Source organism: Cyprinodon variegatus, unplaced genomic scaffold (assembly GCF_000732505.1).
Source record: "Cyprinodon variegatus isolate N-32 unplaced genomic scaffold, C_variegatus-1.0 Scaffold672, whole genome shotgun sequence".
Taxonomy (NCBI): domain Eukaryota; kingdom Metazoa; phylum Chordata; class Actinopteri; order Cyprinodontiformes; family Cyprinodontidae; genus Cyprinodon; species Cyprinodon variegatus.
In genome coordinates this window covers 112958-138127 of record NW_015151125.1, presented here as the reverse complement: position 1 = coordinate 138127, position 25170 = coordinate 112958, and the positions used below count along the sequence as shown (strand labels likewise).

General features: G+C 36.4%; 1 protein-coding gene across 2 annotated transcripts in view; it reads left to right on the top strand.

Moving 5' to 3' along the window:
- Window positions 1-25170, top strand: part of LOC107097098 (solute carrier family 12 member 5-like) — a 196287-nt gene that overhangs the window by 160857 nt on the left and 10260 nt on the right. For both annotated transcript variants that reach the window (XM_015394098.1, XM_015394099.1), the window contains exons 5-18: window positions 8557-8611; window positions 9862-9992; window positions 13097-13344; window positions 14685-14896; window positions 15885-16052; window positions 16193-16291; window positions 17078-17135; window positions 17219-17393; window positions 17515-17633; window positions 17851-17949; window positions 18046-18165; window positions 19467-19571; window positions 19749-19917; window positions 22311-22506. In XM_015394098.1, the coding sequence (XP_015249584.1) occupies window positions 8557-8611; window positions 9862-9992; window positions 13097-13344; window positions 14685-14896; window positions 15885-16052; window positions 16193-16291; window positions 17078-17135; window positions 17219-17393; window positions 17515-17633; window positions 17851-17949; window positions 18046-18165; window positions 19467-19571; window positions 19749-19917; window positions 22311-22506 (1954 nt within the window). The remainder of the gene's footprint in view (window positions 1-8556; window positions 8612-9861; window positions 9993-13096; window positions 13345-14684; window positions 14897-15884; window positions 16053-16192; window positions 16292-17077; window positions 17136-17218; window positions 17394-17514; window positions 17634-17850; window positions 17950-18045; window positions 18166-19466; window positions 19572-19748; window positions 19918-22310; window positions 22507-25170) is intronic.

Sequence of the window (25170 nt, the reverse complement as noted above, 5' to 3'; positions counted from 1 at the left end):
AACACATGTACCAATGTAACAAATCCTAGCCGGTGTTCTGTGGGATCGCAGGGATAGTTAGAACCCCGCCTCCAAAGCTGCCTCTTCTTTCCTTCCTATAGCTGGAGTCACACATTGAATGGGCTCTAAAGCATAAGCAATGTGATTTAGATGCTTCAGTGTCCTTTCAGCTTCGTCCTCCATCATAACAAATGTCCCGAATGAAAAAGGACCTGAATGCAGAGATCAGGAGGCAGAGATTTGCAGATTTAATTAGATTCGATAACAAAATCCAAACACAAAATACAAAGAACCAAAAATCAGCAAACATCAGGGAAAAACTCACGTGGGGAGCAAGAGATGAAGAGGCAACAAAACAACAAACCAGCACTGAGTGACTGCAAGCTGGTGTATATAAGGGAAACAGGACAAAGGATGGGCTACTGAGCAGAATATGGAGCAGGTGTGAGTGGAAGCAACTAGAAGGAAGCTGAGGGGGCAACAGATGGTAACTCAAGAACTAAACACTGACCGAAAACAAATACAAAGTTACTTCGAATAAACTCAAACATACGGAAAAACCCTGACAGTATAAAATTCTTAGCTTTAGCATTAACCAACCCTGTGATGTCATTGTTGATGTACTGCAACATGGCGGCGTGAATCAAGTTAGTCTGGTTGATTGTTTCAAGGAATGGACTCTGGATGCTTTATGGCCTGGAGCTAACATTTCAGTTAACATTTAAACAGTTGATGATAAATAAAAGTGTTGGAATCGCCTAGTTAAGTTCTTGGTTTCTGTCTGTGATGTAGCAGCATCCTCTTCATAAATAAATTAAATAAAATAATAAATGAAATTATAATTATAAGATATATTTATTGTATAACATATTTATAGGTGATTAACTTTGTTGGATAATTGACTTGTGTTAGAGTATGACAGAAAAATTAAAACAGAAGAAATCTATAAATGGAAAAATACTTTTACTGTGGTGGTCATATAATATAACCATAATACAATATTTGTACATTTCTTCTAGATAATAAATATTTGAGTAATGAAACATGCTGAAAATTCTGGCTTCAGGGCACTAGGAGACCTTAGTCATGTCTTTATTAATTTCTGCTGAGCTTTAAAGTCAGTTGGTGTCTTTCTGTAGCTCAGGGACAGAACAGACCAAAGATGTCCTTTGCAGTCACAGTTGGAAAGTTAAAAAAGGCTGTTTTTTATCCAGAATCCCTCAAAACATTGTTTTTAGCTCATCCATCTTCATGTTGGCTTAGAATTAAGTAGCCTCTTCTATCATTTAGACCTTGTTTGTGAAAAAAATCTGCTTTTCTATGATATGTGGTCTTTGTGCAAGTGTACCTCATGTGGATGAGACAGATGGTACAGCAGCATAATCTGACGTTCTCTGCTGGCTCGCTGACTGACCAGAGTGCATGTAGGTTCAAGTGTGTCCAGGGAGACAATCTCCAGGCTTCATAGAGAGACGTGCATTTGAGCCAACTAAAATCAGCCTATACTATATCACACAGACTCACCAAAATTCTCAATTTCAGATTTACCTAAAAGTGGGACAGAGTTTGCACGCTAATAATCAAAGGGGAAAATAAATTCTGGTTGCTGTCGACTAGAAGGCTGCTTATTGTTTATGACATTAACCAAAAAAGACTAAACACTTTACATTTAAGTAATTATAATTTAGAGGTTCACAAATGAGCTGATGAGGGTTAAGAGTTTTCCATAAAATATTAATCTCACTGAGGTTTTATTCATAACTCCTATCCATCCATTCATCTTCTCCCGCTTATTCCTCCAGTCAATTAACTTAACAGTGATGTTTTTGGACTGTGGGAAGAACCCAGATTCCCTGCAGAGGGAGAACATGCAAACTCCCTGCAGAAAGAACCTGGGCCAGGGATCGAACTCAGAATTTCTTGCTGCAAAGCAATAGTTCTACAAACTGCACCACCATGCAGCCGCCCTCATTTATCTGAAGACTAACATCTCTGGATGATATTGTCTCTGAACACCTATACAACAAACTGACTTGTCGACCCACATCACATTTTGTTTCTGACCTTTACGCCTGAGGAAATTTCACTTTGACATGACATACTCTGCTTCTCATTGATGATACTGCCAGATATACCATTGTAAATCTAAGGCATACTTAAACAGAAGGTTGAGTCGTTCACAGAGAAGTAGAACTAAAGCTGAACTGCTGCTCTCAAACAATCATCGCCAAGGCTGTCAAATGCAGTCAAAAGTTCCCTCCTGAAGATCGCCTTCTTCTATCTGTTGACATCTATTAAAATTTAAAGTGTTAATAAAAAAATAAAAAAAAATATGTTAGAACTTTAACTATACAGTCATATGTTTACATTACTGTTTTTCATCAAAATGTTTTTTTGGTTTTTTTTATCATTGCTGCTTACCTTATCAAAGCTGCAAAATGACTATTGCAAAATGAAATAGTCGAGAGAGCTGTTGTTAACGAAATTTCTGTTTTTCACTTGTGTATACAGAATGACAAAATAAAACATTTCTAAGTCTAATGATGGGATATTGATTTAATGTAATTTTCCATTAAAGCCATGCAGCAAGATATACCAAGTGGTTCTGAGTTATTATGAATCAAACAGGCTTATTTTTAACACAAGTATCCTACATTTCATAGCTCCACAGCAGCACTTTGATTTATAGCTAGCAAAAACCCAACTCTGTGTGGTGACGTCAGAGGGAGAACATGTTGGAGCTTGCTCAACATTCTATATTAGAGATGGATGCAATATTCTTTAACCCTTTATAGAGCAAGTTACCATTTTTGATCACTTGCATACACCTTACAAATGGAGTCCCCGTCCCCGCCCGGCCCTCAATGAGGTCTAGAAGCACAAGATCTATATCCAGCCATTCAGCAAAGATCCTGCTGTACATCATATTTTGCCATTTGACCAATTAGACGAGGCCTTGAATAATATATTACCTACTGTAAAATAAGTTGGGAAAAAAAAAAGTTTACAAGTCAAGAAAAAAAAGGTAAAAAGCTAATTGAAAAGTTAAAAAGTAAAGTTACAAAGTTAATAAGCGTACTTAACAATTACATGTAGGTTTATAAACTAAAAAATGCAAGTGCCAGTATCAGCATTAATGCCTCTTAGGTTAAGTTGTACCAAAAAAAATGTTTCTTTCACTCTCAGAGTGTTTTTGATGAATTTCTTATAGAAGCACTTTTGTTATTTTTCTTAATATATTCGGTCAAGTTCACGTTTCATGTTATTACTGTACATTGACATTACTTTTTGCCATCAAAATATCCATATTTTTCAATGTTACAAAGGTAATAAGGTCTTGTCCTGGATTCCAATAACACTACTGGCTTGAAATTTTGATTTTCAAAGAATTTCACTGAGTGCCATATGAAGGGTTAAGTTAAATCTAGTAACTCAACCTGTCCTTCACTGCCAGGGTTCTCAGGGTTGAACTCCCCAGATTTCATCTGCTGTTTTATTTAGTTAAATTTAAAACNTTATTATGAATCAAACAGGCTTATTTTTAACACAAGTATCCTACATTTCATAGCTCCACAGCAGCACTTTGATTTATAGCTAGCAAAAACCCAACTCTGTGTGGTGACGTCAGAGGGAGAACATGTTGGAGCTTGCTCAACATTCTATATTAGAGATGGATGCAATATTCTTTAACACTTTATAGAGCAAGTTACCATTTTTGATCACTTGCATACACCTTACAAATGGAGTCCCCGTCCCCGCCCGGCCCTCAATGAGGTCTAGAAGCACAAGATCTATATCCAGCCATTCAGCAAAGATCCTGCTGTACATCATATTTTGCCATTTGACCAATTAGACGAGGCCTTGAATGATATATTACCTACTGTAAAATAAGTTGGGAAAAAAAAAAGTTTACAAGTCAAGAAAAAAAAGGTAAAAAGCTAATTGAAAAGTTAAAAAGTAAAGTTACAAAGTTAATAAGCGTACTTAACAATTACATGTAGGTTTATAAACTAAAAAATGCAAGTGCCAGTATCAGCATTAATGCCTCTTAGGTTAAGTTGTACCAAAAAAAATGTTTCTTTCACTCTCAGAGTGTTTTTGATGAATTTCTTATAGAAGCACTTTTGTTATTTTTCTTAATATATTCGGTCAAGTTCACGTTTCATGTTATTACTGTACATTGACATTACTTTTTGCCATCAAAATATCCATATTTTTCAATGTTACAAAGGTAATAAGGTCTTGTCCTGGATTCCAATAACACTATTGGCTTGAAATTTTGATTTTCAAAGAATTTCACTGAGTGCCATATGAAGGGTTAAGTTAAATCTAGTAACTCAACCTGTCCTTCACTGCCAGGGTTCTCAGGGATGAACACCCCAGATTTCATCTGCTGTTTTATTTAGTTAAATTTAAAACACCTATGTGGGAAACTTAATTACCTGCTTATCATAGCAGAAATAAAAATCAAACCCTTTCCTGCAAAGAGAACAAGCAGTAAAGGTAATTTATGGATACTGACAGATTTCACCTGAAAAGTTGTATCTAGACCAAGCTCCATGGCTGCAGATGATGCTGACATCAGTAAATCCCAACCCAGTGTGGCACAGTAAAAAAAATCTTAGTTTATTTTGATCTTGTCAATCTTAGCATCTCCATCATCCAATTCATTTCACCACAATTCCCCTACAGACCGTATTTCAATGCCAGTGCAACGCAGAGCTGCAAAGAGGAGAGCAGTAAAATGGAGGGAGTTTTCTTATTACACGTGCTTTAATCTCGTGTTACATAATTTCACTTGATGTATTGCCAGTTACTCTGCCGTGGCTGAGTATAATTTAGTGTGCAGCGTGCCCATGCACTGCACATTTATCCTTGTATACTGTATATGACATAAATGATACAATTCAACTGCATGTTGCACAATGATTCAGATATTGGGTATGCATCTGGCTACCTCTGAGTGGCTCCAGCCCACATCAGATAAAACACTTAAACAATTACTGTCTTATCTGCTGAGCTAGAAGAAGAGCTTGTGGTCTCATTATGGCCAGATTAGACAGAAATTCAGAACCTCACTCACTTCTTAGTCCAATTCATCAGTCCTACCGGCCCTCGGGTGGAACCTAGCCATTAGTATTCACAGAGGAGGCTGTAATGTAAGTCAGGCATCATTTGGATAATTCTGCATTTTGTGGCTGTTAGCCACTGGAATGTGTTCTTTTTTTCCTTGCATAATCTCATAAAAAAAAAGCCAGACAGAATGGGTTGTAAATATACTGGTTAAAATAAAATAAAAGAAAATGTAATTTTTAACTGAAACTGAAGGAAAAAGACTGAAACCGAATCTGATTTCCTCTTAAAGATAGAAAGCATAGAGAAAGGAAACAAGTAGAAAAATCATTCTTGAAATAGATTACAGCAATAAAACAAACACTCCTAAAACTCCTGACAAGAGGTTCATCCTTGTTGAATACCACGTTTTTCAAATGGAGTGCAGCCATTTTTTTTTTCAGATATTGCAATATCTTTTCTTAAGCCCAGATATTTATTCTACTTAATTAATCCTTATAGCGAAAGTTTTTCCTTTGTTTTCTTTACAAAAATAGAAGTCATCAAGTGGAGGTTGTAAAACTTCTTGATAGAACTGGCTAAATATATGTAGAAGAAATAAGATGAACAATGTTCCTGGGGAAAAGGTTGACACCATGTTCACCTGGATTGTTAAATAAAGAGTCAAAGCTAAGTTTCTATTTTTTTCAATGATGAATAATCCCAATGAGTTTTCCCCTCAGTTGAGTTTTACCAATATAATAAGTTCTGTGGCTCTGAACAATGATTTTTGACTCCATTTTTATGAAAAGTCTGACGTTATAATGAATATTCATTGAAAAATAAATGTGCCGTTAAAATAAAAAAAATGTCCTTTTTTCTTTTTTTTTTCTTTCTGTCTTGCTTTCTTTCTTCTTTTTCTCTGTCTTTCATTTTTTAATGCTGCTCTCTTTCATATGAGACAATGCAACAGAAATGATGGCCCTTGTACTGTCAAACAAATTGTCTTTCTTTCTGTCTCTGTCGCTCACACAATATTTTCGCTTTGTCATTTTCTTTATTTTTCATGGCCTGTTTTTCCACTCCTTTCACGCATCTCTCCTCCTCCCATCCTCTGCAGGGCATTGAGCGCCAGCTATCAGTTTTACAGGCAGCTCCACTGAAGCATGCACTTACATTTCTGATGGTGTTTTTTCTCCTGCTCAGTACCAGACTTAACAGTACAGTCATGACTGTTTTTTGTTTGTGCACATAGTGTACACCAGAGGTTATCATTAAAAGTCAATTTCCTTCATCAGAGGAATATTTTTGTTTTTTAAAGACTTATGTCATCAGACACATGTATAGAACCTGAATATTTATATGTAAACATTGCCAGATGATAAAAATGGTTTGTCTTATTTGATGTTTTTTTAATTGGTCAGAATGTTCAATGAAAACTCTTTCAAAAGATTCAAATTTCTGACAATCATTTCATGGTTTAAGGCTTTTAAAGGTTAAAGGAAATGCATTCAATATTAGAGATGCACTGATCCAATACCTGGATCAAATACCGGCACCAATATTGACTAATTAGATTGGATATTTGCGATTTGATACAGAATATCCAATATCCAATCTAGTGGGCATTACATGGAACAGTTATTTCTTTGCTGCTTATTTGATAATAAAATATAAGAAGTACATTTATTGTTTCCTCTTTTAATCAATCTTTTTCACCAATGTTTATTCATTTAACCGTTGAATTGGATCAGTATGGGATATCGGCATATTCACTCTGCCCAGGTGTCGGTATACAGTAGGATTAAATAGTAAAAACTTCATTGGTGCATCCTACTCAACATGCTATAAAGTGCCAGCCAGAGTTGTAACCTGAACTTACAGCTATTTATGTCAGGAGCTGCATTTCCATTAATCGGCAAATTGTGCAGATTGAAATTCCGAAAATAAATTCACGAAATGGAAACACTGCAAAAAAAAAACTTTTTAAATTAATTTTTTAACTTAAAGTTTTTACACTTCAAGGAGGTGGTTTTTAGTCCTACTGAAATTCTTATATTTGGCCAAACTGCAATGGAAACACTTTCTTCGTATCACATGAGTTGCGTGATATGCAACTGGACCTTACTGCCTTGTAAAAAGATGAAAAAGAAGAAAACCGGAAGTAGATGGAGGATGTCGCCACCAGAGCTGTGTGTTTACATCCACTTCTTCTATTAACGTGAAATTTCAAATGCATTATTAAATGAAAATACTGCAATTACGAAACTTTGCAGTTTCAAAGGGGGAGTGGCGGCCTAGTGGTTAGTAACCTGACAACAGCCAGATGCATGTCTCGCTCCGCCCAGCTCCACTCACATAGCGGAGAGCGGAGTGAGACATGCATCTGGCTGTTGTCAGGTTAAGTGGTTAGGGCATAGAGCTTGGGAATGCAGTGGTTCTGAATTCTAGCCCCACTCCCACAGCCTCCACTCTGGGTCCCTGAGCAAAGACCCTTAACCCCACACTGCTCCCTGGGTGCTTCACAATGGCAGCCCACTGCTCACCTAGGGGATGGGTTAAATGCAGAAAGCACATTTCGTTTCTCTCTACATGTGACAGTGTAATGACAATAAAAGCTGGGTAAGAAAAGAATAGTTTTGCATAGATTTGTAATGGAAACACAACTATTGATGTATGCCAGAGTTAAGGTTCAGCTTTTCTTCTCTTCATGCCTGCATAAAATACACTGCTACTACTTTTTGTTAGCATTTGTTGTCTTCGTGACCTTGTTGGTTTTAGGATTCAACTCTCAGCACTGTTGCTCATATATGATGGTCTCTTTTTACATGTTGTCATTTCTTGACTTTTTTAGATTAGCACAAATCTGTCTGTCTTAGCTGGGTTTAGGGTTTAGCCATAGTATCAAGGAACACATTTTTCATAAACAGCTGAGATTGCAGAGCAAATTGTGCATTAAACTGTATATTCATTTCCAAAGCCATAACATAATATTCATTCTTTGTATTTTGAATGTTTTCTTCAGTGAAAAGCTGGGAGTTCCTGGACTCTCTGCGCTGTTGAAACTTTGTGCCCCTGTTGCTTATTTGTCCTTGTTTCAGTTTCAATTTCCAAGCATTTCTATTTTTCTCTTAACTTCAAAATTTTTTTCTCGGATTTCCTTTTTTGCACATTTGTAACTTTCATATGTACCTGTACCTAACCATTGCATATTAGTTTTTTTATATAACAACATTTTTTGTCTAAAACTATTGTTTCTCACTCTGGCATTTTTAACATGGCATTAAATCATTTAAATCTATAAAGGTTTTAGGGAGGTAATACGTTACTGCAGAAAGAAATGAACTTATTTTATTTACAAGTCTTTGCATATTTAACAGGAGCTCATGGCATACATGACTTTTCAATAAAAAAATTTAAAAAGGGGACTTTTAAAAGAGTCGTCTTTCACCATTATAACAAGATTCTGTTAAAGATCTGATGTGTTCATTTCTCCTCCCATAGACTATGCTGACCGCCATCTCTATGAGTGCCATCGCAACCAATGGAGTAGTGCCAGGTGGGTGAGCAGACGCCGGCGCCACACTGTCATCGCTGTTTGATGCTGCCCGCTTCTAAATTTTCCCTTTTCACGGATTGCTTTTGGCACATTCCTCCGTGCACAGCTTGATATATTCAGAAACATTAGGAGCTTTAGTCTGTGATCTTGTGCTCTTTAACTTTCCTGTCGCACGTTATTTACACAAAATAAAATATCAGCCAAATTCCTGGCAGTAAAACCCAAATCCCCACTTTTCATGTGACGACGCATCGCTGTATGCATGCAGTATGTAGTGTTGGGCTTCACAGTAATAATAGTCCACATCTTACTCCACCAGGGGTCACAGCAAATTAGAGGCTTGGATCTGCACACCCATTATAAGTGTCTGGCTTATAATGGGTGGCAGCCTTTATGTTGCAGGGAAGTGCTGATTAGGGTCTATTCATTTATATACAATGAATTAATTGGCACATTGTTCCTCAGAAATACAAAGGCACTGTGTTAACATGCAACAGCAAGAACAAGTTACATTGACAAAGTACAGAGTTATACAGCTACTCCACTGTTCTCTGTTATTTGAAGGGGTTCTTATTATTAATATTGTTTATGCAAAGGTGAACATTTATTGTTCCCATTAAAACTTACAACTAGGAGTGTCCCGATGTAACTTTTCATTTCTGATACAATACCGATATTGCAGCTTTGCAAATTGGCTGATATCCATATTGATCTGATATTAAATTAGTGTTAATCATACCAGGTTTCTTTGGTTATTTTATTGAATGTTAGAAAAGGCTTGATAAACTAATATTACTTAAAGAGGGAACAAAATTCAACAACTAAAGGTATGAAAACAACTGACCCATGTAAAATTAACAGATGAGTCATAGAAAAGTGTTTCTATCAGCATGACAATATCGGAGATTTTAGATTCTGGCTGATAAATTTTTTTCTAATATTTGATTGATATCCCATATTAATATTACTTACAACCATTTAAAATTGTTTTTAGGTTAATTTTCTGTAAGCTGATGGTCATTTTTCATGAACATTAACTACCTTTTATTAAAAAAAATAGAATACAATAGAATTGAGGGATCACTTTATCATGTTTTTTTAAATACATCATCAAATATATGAAACCTAAAGGGCAACTTAACATATATTTTAATTGATTGCTGTTATTATAACTGTAATAAATGTATGCAAAACTTATAAACAGTCCTAATATATATACATTTCACTGTTTATCTTATGTCTGTTCTTAGCTGGTGGCTCCTACTACATGATTTCCCGTTCCCTGGGCCCTGAGTTCGGTGGAGCAGTTGGGATCTGTTTCTACCTGGGAACCACCTATGCTGGAGCTATGTACATCCTGGGGGCCATCGAGCTGCTTTTGGTAGGCAACATTTTACCGCTAAACCTGCTCATTTCACCGAGATTACCACTTTCCTTCTCTCTAACCATTGTTGCTGTTATTGTCAGAGAAAATTTCTTATGTTGTTTTTAACAAATTACGGTAAGTTTTGTACAAAGTTCACACAGCCCAGATTCAGAGACCAATAAAAACAGTGTTTCAGTAGCTCAAAGTTTATTTTACTCAACTCTTCAAAAAGATGATGCAATAATCCACTTTTACATGCAGATTTCCAAACGTAGATGTATTCCTATCAAGTCATCGTACTTTCACTATGTTATAACTCCATAAAATTCAATTTAAAACTGTGGTGCCATTTTAAGCTCAACTACTAAACTCTTTAATTCAGTTCACTTTATCTATTTTGTGCCAATTCACAACATATATCTTCTCGATGCAGTTTATATAAAAGTTACTTTGATCCAGTCATACATACAAATTCCAGAACAATTACATACAATCTCATTTGATTCCAGTTGTCAAAGAAAACAGTTAAGTTCATTATTCAAATTGGAAACATTAAAAATGTTTTCTGAGAAAGCCCAGGAGGGTCATGTTCTTACAGAAAATCTTCCTCCTGAGTGAGCATATACTAACTAGTTGCTTCCATAGAGTCATTAACACTGCAGCAATCCCTCATAGTGAGGATGCATGTAGCAACAGCAGAAGGAATTCATTTTATATGTTTCCAAGCCTATAGGATGACAATGAGTAATTAGTTACAGCAAAAATGAAGCCAACTGCTAGGAGAAAGACAGGGCGGTTGATGTCAGGAGCAGATCAATCCATGCCCCCGTCTCAGGAATGTGTGATAGCGAAACAAAGCAACATAAATATGAAAGTGCTGAATATAAAATTATAACCTCAAGAAATAAGAGCAGAATTGTTTGGAGAGAAATAGAAGAATGTAGCACTCCTTCATATCAGCTTCTCTTTAAAAAGTTAAGAATTATGATTAAAAAAAAAGAAACTATCAAATATGGAGAAATTAAGTATCATAAATTAAAATCTAAATTGATTTTTTTCAACATTTTAATTGGAGCTTATTTCTGTTGTTTTATTTTTCTTATCTCCCTTGTAATTATGACCCTAGATAGAACCCAAATCGTAGTTTGCAACCCCCTGCTGGTTCATTGTATTTATTACTCATGACTACATTAGCTTAGCAATTTATTAGTGGATTGTAGAGAAAAAAGGAAAAAAAATTTTTTTAAACCATTGATTTTGAAAGCACATTTCCAAGATCTCCAAGCTTAAACAATTAGCTTTATGGCTGGAACAAAATGTCCTAAAAGCCCTAAAAGGTGGCTATAAAAGATAAATCTGCAAAAATGTATCCTCCTTTTGTAGGTTGTTTGGACTTCTTCTTATTAAACGAGTTCAACCAGTTATTTTCTCTTTTTATATTTACAGCACTGCTTGCCTTGTCTTTATACAAACAGCAATAGTTATACTGAAAGCATTTATTTTGACAAAAATCTTCTAAAAATACACATGAGGCAGGATTGAAAGTAGTTTAGCAGATTCCTTTTTAAAGTACATATTTACTGCTTTAAGAACTCACTCATTTATTTTAATTAAATATTGCTATTATGAAAATAATGCTTATGCAGCTGAAATCTGTGTTTTTCTCCCACATCAACAATAAAGATAGAAACATGTTCAGATATTTCTCCTGAAGCGTTCCCATGCCAACCCCGATTGCTTGTTAATCTTATCTGCGCTCGTCTCTATTTTTGTTGCTCAGCAGCAGGAAGATGATCCTCACATTTTTAATCCTGACCAGAAAACCTACGATTGGCCTACATTTTCTGACCAGAGAAACGACAGTCTGTCTGAAAAATAGATCTTAGACTGGCATCAACACAGCCAACAAATAAAACCCCACATAAACCGTTGGCATGATGTGATGAAATAAATGTCATCGTTGAAGTCTGCAGAAAATCCTTCATCCTTCCCTGGTTTTTGAAGCTCAGAGGTTATTTAAATATATTTCGGAAAATATTACCCTGATTATCCTCCATCTTCCTTTCTTCCTCTGCCTTTTTCCTCTTTCTCCTTTTGTAGCCCATGTTTTGTATAATTATGCAGATGATGCACTAATTGGAGATCTAGATCCTAAATCTGGTTACAGCTATCTTATGATTATATATAGTTTTTCTTTTCTCTATCTCCTTCTGGTCGTCTCTTGCACAGTTTGATCATGCATGGAGGTTAATACTGTCTTCTGGGTCAAATCTAGCTTAATTTCCATTGTAAAAATGACAATCCCATCAGCATGGTGTAGAAATGCCCCCATTTCATCCATCCATCCCCAACCAAGAACACATACTGAAGCTGCTATTTTAGGAAGTATGAAGAGTTCAAAGTGAAGGGAGGGATTTGTTTGCCCGGTGATAAGCTGTTATTAGCATCACATCAGCTTTTCCAAACAACAGCCTGAGCTGAGTTTTAACCTCTTCTTCTTGGCTTTTTATTTCAGGAGATCTTTAGAGCAATCAAACAGTTTTTCGTGAAAATCTAATGGCTGTTTTTGTTTTAAAAAAGGAAGAAACTCCAATGCTTATGTAACAGCAGTGCTGTGAATCATCACGAGCTGATGACAGACACTGATGGTAATTATGGGTTTCTAGTTTGCTGTATCAGATTGGGCTATTCTTGGATTAGTAATAGTAGACATATATTAATGACACAACTTTCAAATATTGATTTCCATGGCTGGGCTTTTAAATTAAACAGTTGAAACAGCAGTCAGAGTGCAGCAGAGGACTGTTAATGCAAGAATCATGAGTTTCACCCTCTTCTCTCCTCACCTCATTCCTTTCTGCTCTTGTCTTCTTTTATATAATTTTTATTCTTATTTTTCCCCTCTGGATAAAAGATAATATGGTTTTCAGTTTACAGTCCGCAAGACGGCCACATTTATAACCTTAAGTCTGCCAGCTGAAATCCCCTGACACACAGGGGAAAGTGAAAGTGGATGAGCAATACTGCATTGTCTAAGCTACTACCTCCAAGATGCCCCCTGGCAAAACATAAAGTTTTTATAAGAAAATCTGTGTTTTCTCTTTGACCCTTACGTTTAGATCTACATATGTCCCAAAGCAGCGATATTTCCCATTGAGGGTCTGGAGGGTGCTGAGGCAGAAGCCGCCCTGCTGAATAACATGCGCGTGTACGGGACCATCCTGTTGACCTCCATGGCCACTGTCGTATTTGTTGGCGTCAAGTATGTGAACAAGCTGGCCCTGGTGTTTCTGGCCTGCGTCATCCTCTCCATTCTGGCCGTCTACGCTGGAGTCATCAAGACCGGCATTGAGCCGCCCGTTTTCCCGTAAGTGACGTAACTGAGACAGTAAAGAAGAAGCAGCACAAACATAAATCAAACCATTAAAATCTTTATTTTGCTCTTTGACATGAAGAAAATCCAGCACCTAAGAGAACTTGATTAGTGCTGTTTAAATTAGTAGAATGTGGTTTTATGGTTTCTGTCGTTGCGTTTTTGCACTACATCACACACTGTTATGAATACATATTTAACAACACATAATACACCTATATTCTGTTTGTAAGAAGCCTGATTTTCTTGTAATCTTTTAAATTGCTCTGAGTTAGAGCTAAAAGAAATTCCTGCAACAAATAAACAGTATGTCATCGCCATGTCTTCATGAAATGATATAATTAGATAATACCTCACAGAAGACCTGAGAGATACATCATCAATCCATTTAATCACCAATATCCACCAGGATTTTAGCTCTTTGCTGCTTGTTTGTAAATGAGAGAAATGAACCATTCAGGACTTTCCTAATTTCTGTTTCTCATAAAAATGAAGAAAAAATAATATTCTGATTTATGCATCAATGCATTTCTTTCTACTGTTGTGATCTGATTTTTTTATTTATTTTTTTTTTTTTTAACCAAAAATTGCATCAAGTTAGAAGCTGTAAATCAATGCATTTATAGACAGTAAGTGATGGGAGTTTTTACCACCGCTGAACTCTACTGATAAGGGCAGATAAAAACAATATTGGAAGATTTCACCTCTGACAGACTCATTAGTGTGTCTCCACTTAAACATACTTCCAATTTGTCAAACTGGAATAAATTAAATTTTTTTGAGTACCAAAAAGCAGAGATAGAAGCAGAAGTGGTTTCCTGCAGGCATAATAAGCAAAAGGTAGCAACTGAAGCAGTAATCCACAAACAAAACTCAGAAAAAACTAAATCCAGGAGACGTCAGGGAAAACATACATGAGGAGCACAAAGACAACGAGGAAGCAGCAAACAGTAACTGAAGAGGAGGAGTAGTATATATGCCAAACAGAACAAAGACTGCAGTAATCAATTGATTGGGAGCAGGTAGGTCAACAGAGGGTAAACAAAAAATAAATAAGAACTCAAATACAACCAGAAAACGACACAAAATGGAAATGAAACTAGAAAACACAGAAAAACATGAATCAAAGTGTAACTGAAAACTCAAAAATAAAACTGAAAAATCATGACAGGGAACATGTTTTCTATTTGTTTAAGCTGCTAATGAAGCTGCCGAAACGTTTCTCACATAAAATCAATTCAACTACAGAATGAATGTAATGTTAATAAAAAAAAGTTTTTTTGTGCGTGTACGAACAAAGAAATGATTATGTTTTGTTCTTGTCTTTTCTCCAGTGTTTGTTTATTGGGAAATCGCACTTTGGTTTGGAAGAACTTTGATGTTTGTGCCAAAACCCTTGAGACGGCTAATGGAACAGTGACCACGCAGCTGTGGAGCATGTTCTGTGACTCACCTTTCCTTAACGCTACCTGTGACAAATACTTTACTGCCAACAATGTGACGCAGATCCAGGGCATTCCTGGGATTACCAGTGGAGTTTTGAAAGGTTGGTCCAGTTGAATTGGATCTGCTAGAACTCATTTTACAGAATAAGACAACATCTGGGGTTTTTATATATATATATATATATATATATATATATATATATATATATATATATATATATATATATATATATATAGCTCTATCATAGGTGTTTTTTTTTTTATATATCTACTCTGGTAACCATAATAATGAAAATAAATTACCACAGTTGCTTTTTTTTTTCTAATTGTACTAAGAGTTTGTTTCTTTAATTTAAGTGGTTGTATTGCAAAATCCCTATCTTCTGTAATTTCTGTCATTTTCTCATAAGGACACAAAAGTTTGGATAATGACAGGCAGCTTAAATCTTTGAAGATGACGTTGATGTCTAGCCAATCACAGTTCACTTTTTTCTCAGCTTTAAGTTCTACAAACATTGAACAGACTTTTAGACCATTAGCTCTGAAACCTAAAAGCTAAATTAACCTTATTTAACTTTGATGGTTAACAATAAAACCCTGCATTAGGCATAGGGTAAAATCTGTGCCTTTTAATGACCCTACCTTCTTGGAACTCCTCATATTTTACTGAACAAAGTACTTTTATTGTAGCATTTCAATGTATGAATCATTGAAGGCATTTATTGTCACAGCTGTTAATATTAATTCCCTCATTAAACATTGCTCTATTAAAGAGGTTGGAGGAGGCCCAAGTTTGTGTTAAGTCAAGTCTTTTCTTGTTCTTGTACTCCCAAGAGAGGAGTCTGTGAACATGAGGCTGATTTTTCAATAGCTGGTATTTCATGAGTAAGAAATGAACTTTTTGTATATTTTTAATTGTAACAGATGTTCTCTGAATGGCTGAAGAACAAAGTAGATAAATCTGTTGGTTTTTTTCTAAGTGGATTGAATGTAATTAAAGGAATCACTTTTTTAGCTTCGTCTCACCAAGTGACGCCTTTCTCACCTGGTTTATTTATTCTTCACCAAACCACTTTATTACCAATACAGATAACTTGTTTGGGAACTACTATGAGAAGGGGGATCTGGTTGCCAAATATGACCTGGAGTCAGTGGAGGACCATGATGACCCTCTTACCAATTCTAACCGCTACGTTTTGGCTGATATCACCAGCTTCTTTACGCTGCTGGTTGGCATCTACTTCCCATCAGTGACAGGTGACCATTGTTGCTCCGCTTATTGTTTTGCTTTTTACTGGATGTCTGAACATTCATTGTGTCAACACTAATAATATTATAACAAATTTAGTCTCTTGTGAGTTTGAATTTGTAATCATAGTTACAACCTTTTTTTACAGGAATCATGGCCGGATCCAACCGCTCAGGAGATCTGCGTGATGCTCAAAAGTCAATCCCCATCGGAACCATTGCAGCCATCACAACCACCTCCACTGTCTGTATCCTCATATGGCTTCAACCTCAGCAAGAAAAAAAAAACAAACTCTGAACACGCAGATCTTGAAAATAACACAGTTTTAACATCATTGAAAGACGTTTGTTTTTTTTTCGGCTTATTGTTTTTTTGTTGCCGGGTTTTTTTTTTCCCTTAAAAAAAAAAATATTTTCTCAGCTGCATGAGAAAAAAATAATTTTGGCCGACAGGGAGCCTCGTAATTAAAGGTCAGGATTTTAAATTTGGAAAGGTCATAACTGTGATGATGCCCATCTCATTTTCAAACGTAACTAAAAGTTTTCATGCATCATTAACGTTATTGACATTCGACCTCATCTTTAAGTTTGCTTCCAAATCAGTTTAGTGCCACTTACTTTTCGTATTTCTATCCAAACCAGAAGGTCATGGAATACAAGACCAACTTGTTGTCTGATAATTTTGTTTCTTTACAGGCAGAATGGGTCTAAGCATCTGTATTGAATAACGTTCAGTGTTTCTCTGTATAATCAGCTTTTAGTCTACTCAGATTTGATTAGGACTTCTAATTAGGTTATCTAGCTGCCTATGCAAGTGCAACTTAATAAACCTGGGGGATATTTGTTACAATGTCACTAATCTCTTATATATCCACTAAACAATATTGATTATTGCATTTTTCTCGGAAATATACTTAACTTTTTATCGGCAAATTGAATGCATTTTGAGACTTAAGTCAATTTAATATCCATCGTCTGAAAAACATGCCAGCTGTCACTGTATGTTTTAATTTTCCTGATGCCTACCCTCCCAGACATGACCAGCGTGTTTCTGTTTGGTGCCTGCATTGAGGGGGTGGTCCTCAGGGATAAGTAAGTCCATCCTTTGTGTTTGAAAGCAAATGGATTTATCATCACTTCGATAAATATGTTAACGTAATGCTGGTGTGTTGTAGGTTCGGAGAGGGCGTGCATGGGAACTTGGTCATTGGCACGTTGGCTTGGCCGTCGCCATGGGTGATCGTGATTGGCTCTTTCTTTTCCACTTGCGGGGCAGGGCTCCAGAGCCTGACGGGAGCTCCTCGTCTTCTGCAGGCCATCGCCAAGGATGGCATTGTGCCCGCCCTTAGGGTCAGTTTCTGTTCCTGCCACAGTCACAATGTAGTGACTATACTTGCAGGAAGAAGAGCAGAAGGTACCTCATGCAGGCATAACTGTAGAAGCTGTGTTAATGGGTTTTCTGTTTGTGTAGATCTTTGGCCATGGAAAGGCCAATGGAGAACCAACATGGTCCCTCCTACTGACAGCTTGTATCTGTGAGAGCGGCATCCTTATTGCCTCCCTGGATGCTGTGGCTCCTATCCTCTCCATGTAAGAACTGGAAATCAAATTAATTGCTACATTCAGAAACAGTAGGAGAGTTCAGAACAGTCGGTGCCTAAAACTAAATGCCAGATTTTTATCGGCTCAGAATTAATCTCTTCTTACCTTTGAAAACAAAGCCCTTCAACTACATTCAGTTTATTCCAATATGTCAGAGGAAATACTAAGATCTATGTTGCAAACTGAGTTAACTTGTTGCCTGCAGGTTCTTCCTGATGTGCTATATGTTTGTGAATCTGGCCTGTGCCCTTCAGACGCTCCTGAGGACTCCAAACTGGAGGCCCCGCTTCAAGTTCTACCACTGGTCGGTTTTTTAGTAAAAACATCGTCTTGTTTTTTTATGTTTCAAATCAAATCTCTATTTTCCTATTTGTATCTTATACCTCATATTGCTTTCTAGGGCTCTGTCCTTCCTTGGGATGAGCTTGTGTCTGACTCTAATGTTCCTCTGTTCCTGGTACTACGCCATCGTGGCCATGGGGATTGCCGGATCTATCTACAAGTACATTGAGTTCGCAGGGTGAGTGGAAAAGGAAATCAGATTATTTAAAATCAAGACTGCAACTTTTAAAAACAAAATAATTCTTAAATGTAGAATTGGAAAAGAGGGATGTATTCAGTCCACCTGACCATATGTTTTGCTTCAATGTAGGGTGTGTGTCTACCAGCTTCGCACTTATGAAATATTTCCCACTTTTCACCCTGCTTAAGAAAAGTTTCAGAATATATCTTGTAAAATGAAAGAATATCATTTAAGAAATACTTTATAAGTCAAAAAGGTAAATTAAAGGTTGTAGCTCTTAATAGAGGGTTTTTCTTCAATGAGTTGTTTGTGATGCTGACGGCACTAGGTCTGTTTTCTGTCCTTTCTAATGGAAAATATAGAGTTTTTTTTTTTGCCGTCCTCATACTTGTTCTGATTGTCTTTATGTGGGACCGGGTCGCAGGGGCTGCGGTCTCAGCAAAGACTCCCCAACTTCCCTCTCCCAGACACTTTGCTGGAGGAAGTCCTATTGTTATGAGCACAGCATCTTCTCTATGTTCCCTGCATCTTCTTATGACTTCTATCAAACTTTACATTTGACTTCTATCAACTATCCTTATTCAGCCTCTTTTTTGTTCCTTCTGTTATGATGGTCAGATTCGCTTCTCCTGTTCGCAGGTTGAGATTTGGATGTCTGATGCTCCTCCAGAGTTATCAAGAATTTTTTTTTTCCACTTCTAATTAATCCCCACCATATCCATTCAGGTGCTAGGCTTATTTTGATCAAGTTTAGAGTTGTTCGGTCATATTCTATTTTCAGATGATCGATCAAACAGTGCTTCATGAGATGTAGGTTACAGACAGCAGCTACATTTACGTGTGCGAAATTTTCTGATCTGATCTGAACCTTGGTTAACTGGGAATTCAACATTTCTGTAACACCAAAGATCCAGTGGCGATCTGCCAAAACCACATCTTTCTTTCGAAATGAAATATATTTCCATTCGCGCTGAATCAGATTAGAATCTTTAGTCTGAAATGTTTGCATTAAACATTTTTGATATGATCAAACCTTCAATCTCAGTATTGGATTATTGGATTTACTCTATAGATTTTCCTTCCACTTCAAATGTTTGTGCTACATTGAAAATTTCAGTTGTAACATGAAATAGTTCAGGATACAAGAATAGTTTTGCAAGGCGCTTAATGATGAGCATAAAACTGTGTTTCTAACAGAGACGCCATCTCGGCAGTCTTTGCCCTTTCAACCTTTCAATATGAATGTTAGGTAACAGAACTTTTGATGTTCTGACTGATAAACATTGGTTATATCGCAGTGCGGAGAAAGAATGGGGTGATGGGATACGCGGTCTGTCTCTGAGCGCTGCACGGTACGCTCTAATGCGCCTTGAGGAAGGCCCGCCACACACCAAGAACTGGAGGTATGACACACAGGAACATGCCTTGCCATGCTTTCTTTATCGTGTGCAGCCATTCTTGAGTCACAGCTGTCAAACCGAAAGTTTTGTGCATATCAAAATGTGAATCATTTATGACACTTTCCGATTCCAAGAAGGATTTCTCCTTTTTTTATTCTTCGTCTCATTCTCTCCCGTCAGACCTCAGCTGCTGGTGCTGGTCAGCACAGATGCAGAGCAGAACGTGGAACAGCCACGTCTGCTGTCTCTCACCAACCAGCTGAAGGCAGGGAAAGGTCTCACCATCGTCGGGACAGCTCTGGAAGGCACCTACCTGGCGAACCATGAACAGGCTCAACGCGCAGACCAGGCAGGGAGCATTTCACAGTCTTACCACAGCCTGCCACCTCTGATCAACGTGTTTATTCTAAGCGGCACAGAAAACATTCCAGTCTTTCCGAATGATATTACAAATAATCAGTCAACCAAAAAGATTTGAAAGATATCAAATCTCTCTGAAGTCATGAAAAATTATATTTTAAATTATAATAAAGTTTATTATAATAAGTTTTTTGAATTCATATGATACTCTAAGGGCCTGATCTTCAAAAGGTTGATGTGTATTAAAACACATCAGGAATCACTAGCATGCAAAAAAAAAAAACTGATCTCCAATTCCTCTTGCACGCGTAAACCAGGTGGAACAGCCAACACCCACACCTTTTTTGCCTGTTTGCACTCATAATCTTATGATATAAAAATAAAATAGTCACCACCAGCACAGGTATTACTCAAATCATAAACCAATTGCAGGCAATATTTTTGCATTCCTAATCTTAAAGGTTCAACCTTCTGGGGTCATTGTAGCCACAAAGGAGGCGTTGCTACAGTGACAGATGATGGCGAGAGAGAGAGAACCTCTGCGCATGTAAACATGTTTGGACTGTCAGGAATAAATATAGCAGAATATTATTACAAGGGAAAATTACATCAGTATGGCTGGCTCAAAGTAATGCAGCTGGAACCAAATCTGTAAGCAATGAAAGCACAATGGAAAAAAAACATGTCTGAACTTTAATATTTTAACATGTTTATAAAAGACTGAACTGATTATTAAAAGCCAACAGAGAAAAGAACACCCAACAGTATGCCAGCCTGGTTTGTGTCTTCAGCAATCTTTCTAGTCATTCCTTTAGAGCTCCACAGCTATGTTTTATTAGATTGTTATGGGCCTAACTTGGTTTGTAAAATTTTAGGTAAAGCGAATGTTGTGAAGAGTTGGTGGAGGTAAATCCTGCCGCTTAGAGCAGTGATTCCCAACCGGGGGTATGTGTACCCCTAGTGGTCTACAAGTGCATTGCAAGGGGTGCATGAAAATATTTTACTTCTTAGGTAGTAAAATGAAATAAGGCTGTTCTGTTCTACTTTGTGAGGATCCAATTGAAATATTAAACAAGCTTTTATCAAACAAAATGTAAGTTTTTCTTATATGTTTGAGTTCACCTTCAGCTTTAACACACATCCAAACCAAGCCGAGGAACTGATTGGATGTAGAGAACAGCCTGGTATCAGTTGTTTTTTCCACACCTGAGGTATAGCAGCTCATCAAAGCAGCTCAGGTGTTTTGATGAAAACAAAGTAAAACTAATTAAGTCAGTCTGACTGTAATTTTTGTTCTGTATTATTATTTTTTTTTTCAGATTTATCAAGTGTAAATTTGATCATAAGGAAGTTACTCAGAAGAGCTCCCGTTTTATACAGGTTTACAGGTTTATAATAGGATTTTATTTTGTATTTATTTTAATTCCTTACTAACTTCCAGGCAACATGTTTAAAATGAAATGCTCAAGCTAAAAGATTAAGTAAAATTTTTTTTTTTTATAAGCAGTTATTGAGTATTTCACTTTTGGATAATCATCAATACTTTTGACTGATGATAATCATGATAAGAAAAAAATATTTATTAATAATCACTTCCTCCATCTCCAAGGCCTATAAACTTTGAACTTTTCTTTAAAGGCCACTCTCAAACTGCCACTAGTACGCAAATTGCTCATTGAAATGGGGCCGACCAAACCTTGTTGATCACCCACAAAACAGTCACGTTTTGCACATGCAAATATGTTTTTTAGCCAAGGCAATTTAGCCTTTTGTTTTTGAATTTTTCAAGATCAGACTTGTAAAATGTAAACATAAAAATCAGTAATTTTAATTAAAAAAAACATATTATTTATATGTTTGGTTATTGTAGTGGGAAAAAGGTATTGAACTATTCAGCCCAGTAAAATAAACTGAGATTGATGGATTTTACTCAGTCTGCACTTTATTTTTATATCTTTGCAAAGAGAGAACAGTTCATCATACAGCCCCAGTAATCAGCCCTGTTGTGCCTGGGCAGGGTTTATTCCCCCTTACTTACAATAATGAAAAGTTTTAGAGTCAAACCAAATGACAGACACTTTGGGTGAGCAGTAACATGTTATGAATAAACCTTGAAAAAGAATCTGGTTTGTTATGGGAAGAAGCTAGGTCTGGTCTATAAATACCCTCACACAGGGGAATCGTGTGGCAATGCAGATGAAACAGGCTGAGTGAAAACTTTTATAGTGAGTAAATAGGATAAATTTATGTATGAAAAAAGAGAAACTAAATTTTCTGACCACACTTATCTAGCTACAGTCTGCTTATATGGGACTGTGTTCAGGATTATTCTGTAGAGGTTTAATAATTGACAGGTTTTTTTTTTTTTTTTTAAATTTCCAGGCACTGCGCAAATTAATGGAGACTGAGAAGGTGAAGGGCTTCTGTCAGGTGACTGTATCCTCAAACCTCCGGGATGCTTCATCCCATCTGCTGCAGGCCAGCGGACTGGGAGGCCTGAAACACAACGCTGTGCTGGTCTCCTGGCCACGGAACTGGAAGCAAGGAGACGAGCACCAGAAATGGAGGAACTTTGTTGGTACGCCGTAAAGAAGTACAAAACGCTTAATTGGACTGATGATATTTCCCTGTAAGCTGGTGGAAACACACTAAAAGATGCTACTCTTCAAGTTAAAACAGCAAGGCTGAAGTTCCTCCAATTTAGAAACTGATTTAGGTAGTAAGAATACAGCTTCTGTTGAATCTGTACCCTGACTGAAATAAATACACAGTTTTAAATATGAAAAACTTTAATAGATAATTATTGATTATTTAGAACTAGTCATTATTTTGTTGCTTTTATTTTAAGACTATATAATTTAAATTACTACTACAATTTTACATGATCCTTTGGGATAAAAAAAGTATTTTTTTTTATTGAAATGATCTGGATTGAGTTTAGTTACGTTTAATTGATTTTAAATGAACTGAATAGAATTCACCTGAAACAAACTTCCTAGAAAAGAAAGACATCTACAATCACCTGATACATTATCCAAAACATTTTGTTGAGCTGGGTCTTACCCTCTTTTGAACTCTTAAATTCCTGTGGTGCAGTTTCAGCCAGGTGTAAAAATGATTCCCCTGTGGTTTGGTCCATATGGACATAATGCTATTATGCAGTTACTGCAGATTTGTCTGCTGCACATCTATAATGCAATTCTCTCACATCCCAAAGGTGCTGTATAAGACGGATAGGTGGTGACTGTAGAGGGCATTAGGGTACAGTCAGGCTATTGTTATGTTCATGGCACCAGTGGGAGATTGTTGGGATTTATTTGACAGGGAAACATTTTTCCAATCTGTTATTTTTGAAGGTTAGTGAGTCTGTTTAAGGTGTGGTAAGGTGGGTGTGGTTCTTAACTGACCATAGTTACACTTGCCATGGTCCTCTGCATCAAATTCAATGCTTTTCGAAAAGTTGAACCACAGTAGTCTGCCTTTTATTCTCTGACTTCTAGAACTATCATTTTTATCCACCTCTTCCCTGGATATATTCTGTATTTCTAACCATAATCTGTAAACCTCACAGATGGTTGTCAGTAAAAACGAAAGCAATCTCTAACATTCTTGGACCGGACAATCTAGCATAAAGAGTCATGCAACATTTAAACTCTTCAAACACATTTTTCCTTATTTTGTTACTCAGTTTGAATTTTGTCACTTTTTTTTATTTTGTCACACTTAGCTGGTTAAATTAATTGAGTTTTATAAAAAGGCATAAAAAATCAAAATACACACCTCTTTTGTCAGTTAGGATTACCAAAATTATATAAAAAAGCGGTATTTTTTTAGGCCATTTCCACTTGACAGCTCACTGGTCCATCAAAGGGAAACACAGAGAAAAACACACATGCAGGTACCCTGATTTAGAGGAAACAATTACCATAGGTTCGGATTTTTGATCTGGCTTTAAAACTGATTTTTTTAAATGCTCATGGATCATCACCATTTAGAAATTAATTTATTTCAAAGCTATGTTTTCTAAATATTTTTCTCTTATTCTCTTTCTTCATAAATCCATTTATCTTATGAAGCAGTTCAGCAATCAGGTGTTAAGAACACCCCATACTTTACGATTAAAATAGTGTTCTGTGACTTGCATGCTTCTCCCTTTTTCCCAAAAATGTCCTTAAAGTCATTACGCCTAAGCACTACAATTTTAGTCTCATCAGACCACAAGACATGCCTCAGTGAAGGACTCATTGTCCTTTTAAATAATGAGGCTTTATTTAAAAGCTTCAGTCAGCATCTTCACAAGTTCTTTACTTTAGTTCGGGGGACATGTATTTTACACCGAAAAACAGTCATCGCTGGGACACAGGGCCATTTATCTTTACTAAACAATATGATAGGTGAACATCCTAAGGCCATACTTTGCTTATTTCTGCAAACACAACAAAATCAATGTGTTTGCAGTTTTATCTTAAATGCATCCACAGGTGTGACTCCATCTAACCCACCCACCAAAAACTGGTTGAAAAGACATTGTAAAGGCTACATGATTTATGTCCAAATGACGTCTATGTTGGGTTGAAATGTAAAAGGTGAAAAGCTGTAATTTTCAGATCGTTGACAAGATATTGATAACTGGGTTTGCAGCGTCTTTTTATTATTGAACTAAATTGGGACAAAATCAGACGAAGCAAACAAAGCCCAGTTTTCAACAATGATTTTTTGACTAAATCAAGACTGACTAACCGACCAGATTTAGACTAAAAACCACTGTCTAAACTTTAGACTCTAAAGGACGTGAGGTGTTTGGGGGGAACTCAAAAAATGATAACATGCCCCTCCTAACAGAGACTTTAAAAGTCATAAGATTATCTGTAGGCTTCCCAAAATGATTTCGAAGGTATAGTAATGAAAATTATTTAAAATTCTGACTTTAAAATAAAATAATACAAAAACAATCTTGGAAAAAACCCTCTCTCGTATTTTCTATAATTTACACAATGTAATTATGTTTTATAATCCTAACCAGCTTAGGTAATATTTGGCCTGATTTAATGTTAGGTAGTGGGAAAAACTGAGTAACACCTATTTGAATAAAATTTATGCAAATATCTGTTTTCTACGACTATTAGGGCTAGGGTACAGATTGTTTTTTTGTCTATCTCGACAAAAAAGTTGTAAAATTACGAGAATAAATTCATAACCTTACGAGAATATTGTGGTCATATTATGAGAATGAAGTCATCCA